This window comes from Grampus griseus, assembly GCF_964374135.1.
Source record: "Grampus griseus genome assembly, chromosome: 16".
NCBI classification, from domain to species: Eukaryota; Metazoa; Chordata; class Mammalia; order Artiodactyla; family Delphinidae; genus Grampus; species Grampus griseus.
Genome location: NC_139010.1, coordinates 73298986 through 73308142, shown reverse-complemented (window position 1 = coordinate 73308142; position 9157 = coordinate 73298986). Strand labels below are relative to the sequence as shown.

Here is a 9157-nt window from a genome sequence, read left to right as displayed (position 1 = left end):
GAAGGAAGGAGGAAGGAAGGAAGGAAGGAAGGAAAGTAGGGAGGGAGGGAGGGAAGGAAGGAGGAAGGAAGGAAGGAAAGAAGGGAGGGAGGGAGGGATGGAAAGGGAGAGAGAGGGAGAAGGAGAATAGTGCTTTGGGGTTTGAAGTCAGAAACACAGTTTAAAAAGTCCCAGGATCCTGATTCTGCTAAGTGTTTTCCCCAATCCTGGGGGAATACTCTTCAATGCATAACTATATATGTCCAGTTTTTTAAATAACTAGAGGTTAAGAGTAGTAAGGATTTTTAACCTGAAATTCAAATTAAACTCCCTCTTTAGGCCATGCAGTGGGCAGAGGTCTGGATGGAAAACTTTTCTCCCATCCCTTTTCTGAAGGACTTAAGTTTTCCTAATCCTCTCCCTTTTCCACCCTCTTCTCTCTTTAACATGCCCGAGAATCCATCAGTCTGGCCCTTTTGTGGGTGGGGAACCTGGGCTTCTTGAGCCTAGTTGGGGAAGGACCACACTCAAAGAGATACTTTTCTCAAAAATTCACTTCAATTTCCCAAGACAACTACTCTGAGGGCATATTGATAAATCTTTATTGACAAAATATTGACATTGACATACTTCTTGGAAGTATATAGTGTGTTAGAATTCTAACAAATTAACACAGAACACAAAAATATTTACATTCTGGTATAGAAGACATTAAGGAAGCATTTGTCACTCTCTTTAGTAAGTCTATGATCTTGGAATAGAAACTCAGTGCTTGAAAACTTGCTGCCGTGTTCTTGGCCACACTTATCATCCCCGCTAACTACAGTCCTTCAGTCTTTGCAATAGATAGATTGAAAGTTTGGAATGGCCTTTATTTACGGCAAATGGTTGAACTCGGCCAATACCTTCAACCACTAAAAGGAGTTTAGTTCGTGGTTTTAAGCCTTGGGATGTTAGGAAAGGAATGTCCAAGAAATAGAATTAATTTAGGGTTTTTTTTCCCAGTACAAGTCCTGACTCCTCTTGTGGGCACCCTCCCCCTCCACCCCCAGCCCCCCATCCTGCTCCCCATTTCTCTGAAAGAGGATCGCTATCGCTGAGCCTACTTCATTTAGCTTTTTTCACAATCACTTTGACGTCAGAAGGTATCAAAAAGTGTTTACAGACTGCACATTTCTTGCAAAAAATCAAAATAAAAAGCACGCAGAACCTGTCTTTAAAAGGAAAAGAAAATTACAATTCACTTTCTGTCTTAAGACACCATTCGCCCAACAACTGCTACATGCAATTCAAGTTTTTGAACAGGTGTGGGATGGGGCTGGATGTGGAATCCCAACGGTTATTATCACTGATTACTTTTAAAGATTGGGGGAAAAAACACTTCGAAGTGCAAAATAAAAAGTCCTGTGCCTGGTTGGGGGTTTTCTTTTATCATTATGATTATCATCATCATTTTTTTAAAAAAATCGGACTGCGAGATAACCGGAATACCTGCCAATCATCTTGTCTCGCTGGTTTGGCCTTTGACTGACAGCTCCCCTTGTCAGAGCGCCTTCGGCTTTGCCACCTTTGGATCTCTCTCTCTCTCTGTCTGTCTCTGTCTGTCTCTCACAAGCTGCCTCTTCAGACAAGGGTTGCGTGTTCATCAAGGAGCCTCCGTCCTCTGCCATCTCGGCGCGGCCTCGGATCGGGACCCCGCGCTCTTGCCGCCCAGCGTCTGCGTCGCGCCGCCCCTCTCTCTGACTCCCTCTCCCCTTCTCCGTGAATGTGTGTGTGGTTTGTTTTTGTTTTGTAGGGTTTTTTCTTCTTCCCCTCCTCTCCCTGTCTCTGTTTTGCTCCGTGTTGTCCGTTTCTGAGGGGTTCTGTTTGTGTTTTTAATCGTCTGAGGTCACATCTATTTCCTCGGGACTCGCCTGCTTTGTGGCGATTCTCCACCGGTTAATATGGTGCGTCCCTTTTTTCTTTTGTTGCGAATCTGAGCCTTCTTCCTCCAGCTTCTGCCTTTTGAACTTCGTCCTTCGGTTCTGAAACCATACTTTTACCTGCAGGAGAGGCAGATGGGGCGCGTTATAGTTCCTGCACAGCGCCCTCCTACCTCTTCCTCTTTTGCCTGGCCCGGACCTGGGACTGAGACTACGAAAATCCACTACCCCAGCTGCGTGTCCTATTAGCCGACCTCCCCACGGCCTCCCCTCGGGGAACAGAGCTCCTATCTCGGGGCCGGAGAGAAGGCTGGCTCCCTCCCCTTCTGGCCCTCCTGGAGCACATTTCCCCTGGCCCCGAGGCCCAGAGTGCAGAGTGTCCCCTTCTCACTTTGTCCTGCTCGGGACACCCACATCCCACTAAGTGCAAAAGCCTGGCAAACACTGGGAAACCCCTATAAAATTATAAATAAGGGAAAATTAAAAGAGACACATCCCTGACTCCCTCTACCTAACTAGTGCAGGGAAGATCTCATTCCCACTGCTGCAGCTCCTGCAGGGCCGAATGTGCTTTCTATTTTCTGCCAGTTTCCCACAGCCACTGCCTAAATATAGCGCCTCCTCGGCAAAGCCTGGGCCCTGGGTAGGCAGTCAAGATTGGCCTGAGCTTTCCCCTCTCTGCCCAGTACTCTTGCAGGTGAGAGCAGAAGCAGTTGTGTGTGTGGGGGGGGGGGGTGCTGGGGGAAACCGGTGGGGGGGGATGATGGGGTGCACAGCCCTGGGGACCAACCCAGCTGTATCTTTTCAGCTAGGAAAAGAGGCTCAAAAGTGAAAGCTTCTGAAAGACCGTGAGATAAAGGGGAAGTAAGAGAAAAACTGTGAAAGAGAAGGGAAGAGCCCCTCAGTCCTCCTCTTGAACAGCCCCAGGACAGTCCAGGGCCAAGCTCTCACCCCATCACATCACTTCCCACCAGGGCGGGGCCGGCAGCCTGGTCTCCTCGGAGCGCTGCTAGAAGTCTGGGGAGCAGTGAGGTGGGGCTCACACACTATCCCGACCAGTCCCTGGGGAAGCTGGTGATGGGGCCCCATACAGTGACCAGACCAGACAGTAACACTGCCCAAGCTTCTCAGCGGTGAGGTACAGGTGAGGAACATGGTGATGACTGCACCTCCCATGCCACCAGGGCTGTCCCATTCTGCTAGCAGCACCCCAGGCCCCTGAAGTCCGCTCCGCTTTCTCCTTTGAGTCGGCAGGCCCAGGTCCCGGCTTGCTCTCCCCGGATGCCCCCAATCCCCCAAAGTGCCCCCATGAAAAAGCCGAGCTGGAACACGGCTGAGTTTAATTTGCTTTGAGTTTGCTAATTGAGGGGGAGGACGGTTCATTTCTCCCCGGCGCTCGCCCAAGGCGCGCGTCGGTGCGCTCGGGGCTTGACACGCACACAAAGGCTCCAGGCAGCGTGGGCAGCGAGGCGGACAAAGACCACGGCCGACTCGGCGATCCAGGAGAAATCAGCCGGGCCGCGCCTTGTGCCGGGCCCCGCATCAACCCGCGAGGCCCTCCTCGGTTTTGTCCGCGGGGACGTTTTAAAACAAAAGCCTCGACCTCTTTGCGCCTCCCAGGAAAAGTGTTACAACTTAATCTGCCCGAAAATGTTACTGTTTGCCGGGAACTTTGACCCCGCCCTGAGGCTCCGCGTACAGTAGCGCCTACTGTAGCCCTAAGCCCCCTCCTCGCCCCGGGGCAGGCCAGAACCTGGCCGCCTCGGGACCCTGTTGCGCAGGAAGGGTCTGCCCCCTGAGGCAGCTCCTCTCCCGAAGGCTTCTAGCTCTGTTTCTCGGATTTAGGGACGCACCCAGGATGCCGGCTCGGCGGTCTGACTCTCCGATCCCCTCAAGGGGAATAACTGGCGCCGTCGTTGTGAGCCTTGAGCCCCCGGTGCACAGAGCTCGCCCTAACCCACTCTCAGCTCTCTCTCCAGCCTAGAGCCCCAAACACCCCAAAACCCCGCGGCACTCTCCTTCCTGGATCCCAGCCGCGTACCCCAGACTCCCACCGAAAGTCTCACCGAAAGTGCAGAGGTATCTTAGCCAGGACCTGCAAGGCCAGCCCAGCCGCACAGAAGGAGCAATTCAGCCCGTCTCCGCCCGCCCCACCAGAGCCTCGGGCGGGTCATCTCCTACAGTCCCGTGCTGGAGCCCAGGGAAGCCAAGAGCACCTCAACACTTACACATCCTGAGCCCGGGCGTGGAACCAGCTCCCAGACTGTTTGCCGAAAGCCCTCCGCACTTTGCGGGCTGCGTGTGTCCAGAGATTTGGGATGCGGTTGCCGCGCCTGGGCCCGCTCACCTGAGTTTCCGTGAGGCTGAGGCTGTGCGCCAGCTGTTTCCTCTCTGCGCCCACCACGTAGTGGTTCTTCTCGAAGGCGTGTTCCAGCCTCAGAAGCTGGGACGGGGAAAAGGCGGTTCGGATCCGCTTCGGCTTGCGGGCCAGCGCGTTGTGCAAAAGGAAGCTCTCCGGACTTGTGTCGTTCCCTACGGGGGACACAACAGAAGTCCCATTAAAGGGGGCTGTCCTGGCCAGGTCCGCGCGCTTCTCCCGAGCCGGGCTGACCTGGCACAGCGCTCAGGGCCTCCGCGTACGTAGCCCGTGCGGCCCGGCCCACGGGGACCCAGAGCCCTCCACACGCGCGAAGGGAACACCGCTCCAGCTGCCTGGCCCGCTCCGCCGGGGCCGTAGCTGTGCAGCACCCAGCAGCAGCTGTCCCGGCGGGTCGAGTCCCAAGGCTCCTGACCTCTGCGGGCTTTGCAGCCGCCCGGGCCCCACGAGCCTCGCCACTTCCGCAACAGGCGCCCGGGACAGAGGAAGGGGCGGCAAGGCAGGGCCCGGGCATTGGCGCCCTGGACCCAGAGAAACGTCTGTCTCTTCTTTCTAACCTCTGGTAGAACTTTGCCCCGGGGGTGAGGGGCGAAGAGGCGACGAACCGCTATCCTAGAGTTTTCTCGGGGACTTATTTTTAAAGTACTTAAGTCTTTCTCCTCCGGAAAAGTGCAGAGGCCGGGCGTGTCGTTGCAGCCCGGCCTAGACCGAAATCTCGCCGGCGGGTGCGCAGGGTTTCTGCCGCCGCTGCCTCCCGAGGCCCCGTTCTCCCGCTGCCCTGCTCCAGAGAACTAGGAGACTCGAGCGAAGGCATCGAAAGCCGGGGAGTACGGAGCTGCGGTCACCCGATGGAACTGTCCGCGGCCCCAGAAGATCCTGGCTACTCCAGGCCTGGCGTGGAGACCAAGAGCGTGGCTGCCAGAGAATGAGGAAAGGGAACCCTAAACTTTTCGAGCAAAGCCAGAGAGTTTCGGATTCACTCCTTAGGGTGGGAAATCGATTCACCAAAACCCAAAGAAAGACAAACCTATAATCCAGGCAGGGATGGAGGCAACTCCGGTCTGGGAATAAGAGTAAAACGTTGTTTTTGTTTGGTTTGGTTTCTTTAATTATGCAGGACGGGAATCTACCCCATTCTAGGCTCTGGCAGGAACGCCAAGGGTTAATGAATGGGCAAGCCGCTGGGTATTGATCAGCGGCCTCGGGAGGTAGGTCTTTTCCCCGCTCGGATCGCTAAACTAATTACTTGCCCCTTTTTCTGGAGTTTTAACTCTCCTTCCACTCCCACCCCCCCCCCCCAACACACACAAATCCAAAAAATAGCAAGAAAGGAAAACACCCAAACAGATCTCCTCCAGCCCGTCTTCCGACCCGGTTCATATCTTTTAAAAGAAAAACAAAAACCAGACCGAACCTGCCTTCGCCGTGGCCGCTCGGCGCCCGAATTGAGCAGGTCACGGCGAGAGTCCTGAGCCTCGGAGGCTCCTACCCGCGAGGCTTCCCTCCCCGCCTGAGCCTCCAGATTAAGCAGGATAAAACAAACTCCCAGACTTTGCTCTGGGGACGCGAGGGTCTCTTCGCCGCCGGAAGAGGGTCAGAGACCGAGAAGCTGCAGGTCTAGGATGCAGGGGCGCGGAGTGGATGGCAAACAGGGTCGAACGCAGTCGAGAGCGAACCTGGTGGCCGGGCCCTGTCCGCGCCCCTCGGAGCCAGGGCGGCGAGGGCATCGCCGGTAAGACAGAGAACCCGGGGACCCCCGCGGGCCACGGATTCCTTGGCGGCCGGCACTCGTAGCACGCTAGGAAAGCCTGCCTCGACCCGAGAGCATTCGGGGACAACTCCTCTGTCTGCGCCCTTCTCTAAAGGGTCAAGCGGCCGCGGCCAGACCCCAAACCGGCCGCAGCTCGGAGACTAGGGACCGTGCCCGGCTCCTCGCCGCCCAGTTTCCAAACGCGGCGCGCGGGCGGGCGAACCGGAGGAACCTCCATCCAGGCCTTGCCGGGCGCCCACCCAGAGCAGGCCGAGGGCAGTGCGGGCTGCAGAGCGCTGCAGCCCCGCGGCGTGGCACGTACCTTGGAAGCGGTGGCCCAGATATCGGTAGCGATGGATGAGCCAGGGGTAGAAGGTGGACGGGTCCCGCTGCTGCGAGGCGAAGAGGGGGTGTGGCGAGTGCGAGGAGGGCAGGGGGTGGGCGGCCAGGGCGTGCGGCGGCGGCACCGGGTGCACGGGCACGGCCGGGTTGGGCGGGTGCGAGACCGCCTCGGCGAACACCAAGTCCGGGTTGGAGTAGACGCCCCTGCCGGCGGCGGCGGCGGCGGCCGAGTGGAAGCCGTTGAGGAACGGGTTTATGGGGCTGGAGTTGGCGTAGCTGAGCGCCGCGGGACGGATGGGGTCCTCAGAGCGCGAGGCGGGCAGGGGACTGTCCTTGGCCACCAGCGACTCGATGGTGAAGCAGCGCTTGGGCGCCGGCTGGAACATGCTGCGCCGAGGAGCGGGCGCCCGGGGCTCCCAGCTCCCGGCGACCGCGGCGCGCTGCCTCCGCCGCCCGCTGCCCGCTGCCCGCGGCGAGAACGGACGAGAATTGGGGACTTGTTTGTTGGGGGTGGGGGTGGGGGTGGGGGTGGGGATGGGGGTGGGGGAGGAAAGGGAGAAAGAAAGGAAAGGAAAGGAAAGGAAGAAGGAAAGAAGGGGGGAGGGGGAGGGAGAGGCAACACCGAGGATCCCGAGAATCTTGCACCAAACGCGCCCAACCTGGAGAGAGGGGGAAAAATCCTTCCAGAAGAATTTGCAGGCGTGGATTGGGGTAATTTTTTTCTTTTTTTTCTTTTGTTTTTCTTTTCTTTTTTTTTTTTTTTTTTTTTGCGAGATGGCGTGGGGGGGATCGAAGTTAGAGGCGGGAGGGGGGGAAGTTTCTCGGGGGAGGCAAAAAAAAAGTTTTCTCTCCTCTGCAAAAGGCGGGCAGGGCGCCCTAAGTCCAAGGACAATCCATGGAAGTGTTCGCTTCTTCACAAGTTGTGCAAACGATTTGTTAGTTCATGAGCCTAATTAGTGCGGGGATCACATAAACAGCTTCCTCCGAAGCCTGGTAAATGGCTTGATGATTGGTCGCTATTACTCGCCCTGAGGTGGAAGGGGGGAGACTCTTTAAAGTGCGTCAGAAGGAGGCGAGCGCCTGGGAACCCGGAGGCCTGGATCCAGGCCGAGAGTGGAACGGAGTCGGCGCCGCTGCCTCGGCCGTGCCTCCTGCGCCCGCCAGGCCGCCCGGCCTTTCGGCGCCGTCGCCGCGCGCTCCTAGCTCACTTGCTCCCGCGGCGCCCGCGGCGGCTTCTTCTCCTCTTTCGCCTCCTCCTCTTCCTTTGGCTTCTCCTCCTCCTCTTCCTCCTTCTCCTCCTCCTCTTCTTCCTCCTCCTCTTTCCCCACCTCCTCCCCTCAGCCACCGCCTACTTCTCCACCACCACCATTCCCTCCGGGGCACCCCGGTCCCTGCAGAGTCCCCGAGCGGCGCCGCCTTTGCTGCGGCCCCCTGGATCCCGAGCCTGCTGAGCCCGAGCTGGGGGGACAGACGGACACACTGATGCACATATTCCTCGCGCCTAGCGCTATGCCGCTGCTGCCCCCCGCGGGCGCGGGTCAGGGGAGCTGGAATCGCCCCGGGAGCACTCGAGGGTAAGCGAGCAGGGGTTGGTTCCCGGCGAGGGCTAACGGAGCCGTTGGGTTAGACCAATTCCCACCCCCAGCGAAGCTCCCGGAGGTTTCCCAGGTGAGGAGGGAGTCTGGCCGGGAATGGGGGTCCTCCGACCCACGCGTAGCCTCTAGGTCCCAGGGTCCCTGAGTTCACGATCCTTGACTCGGCCCGTTCGTTTCCAAGCTGAGACCGGAGTGGACGACCCTGCCCTGGCGGTGGGCTTCCAACTTGCCCACAGGCTCTCTATTTTCCTCTCTGGGAGGGTGCTCATCTCCTTCCCCCAAACAGCTCTTTTGGGAACTGGGGGTCCCAATATCTGGGAATGGGGGTCCAAGGTCAAGGGAGAGGCTGATGTGATACTACTATTACCGTTACGTTGTCGTTATTATTTTTGTTAGTGTTGTTATCATTCTTATTATTGCTATTATTATTATTATCATCATCATCATCATCACTATTTCTATTATTATTCTGCCATCTGTCGTCCTAGGGGCGGGTTGCTGTGCAAACCCAGGGCTTGCGATTAGGGAGTGAGGATCGCTTCTCCAGTCCCAGGCCGTGTCCGCATTTTCGAGCTTGCCTTCGGTTTTAGGATGATTTTAGGGCCGAGTTCCCTCGTCCCCATTGGCTCACGCTGCGGCATAATTATGATCACATCCCCCAGGCTGCTGGCGCTGCTCTCTGTTTATTGGTGGTTAAAGATCTATTATCTATTCATCAGCCGCCTCTTTTTTCCTCTTTTTTTTTCTTTTTGCCAATTACATTCTTCTAAAATGAAGTACCAGCAGGTATTTTGCACGTTTACAATTAATGATTTTTAAAAAAATCTGGCATCCTTTAAATCTCTTACTTGGAGGCCCATGTCACTTCGCTTAAGGATGAAGAAATGCCTGTGTTTGGTGATGAGGTTGCCGTGAGACCCAAAAAAATGTCGATTGGGAGGGGGAGAAGAGGGAAGTCCTGTAAGTCAGGCTTCAGTGCCACCAGATTCATCAGTCAAAGGTCCCCAGGTCTGGGGACATGTGCCCCTGCTTTCCCAGCTACCCTCTCCCTGCCCTGGGGTCTCCCCCGTCCTCTGTGGTTTCATCTGCTGTGTATTTATGTTTGTGTCAATTTCTTCTTTATTCCAGGCATAGTCTGTGTTGGGGGTGGGGGGTGGGTTGGATGGGAGGAGGATCCAAAACCCCTTTCGGA

At 56.6% G+C, this 9157-nt stretch overlaps 1 protein-coding gene across 2 annotated transcripts; it reads right to left on the bottom strand.

Moving 5' to 3' along the window:
- Window positions 1–602: 602 nt before the first annotated feature.
- EMX2 (empty spiracles homeobox 2) lies at window positions 603–6756 on the bottom strand (the record flags this gene model as incomplete). Of its 2 annotated transcripts, XM_082673577.1 has the most annotated exons (3): window positions 603–2021; window positions 4249–4433; window positions 6351–6756. In XM_082673577.1, the coding sequence occupies 3 exons, from the start codon at window positions 6754–6756 to the stop codon at window positions 1854–1856; spliced, it is 759 nt and encodes a 252-aa protein (XP_082529703.1). In that variant the 3' UTR covers window positions 603–1853. The 2 variants fall into 2 exon arrangements, with proteins under 2 accessions (XP_082529703.1, XP_082529704.1); XM_082673578.1 differs by lacking the exon at window positions 4249–4433.
- Window positions 6757–9157: the final 2401 nt, after the last annotated feature.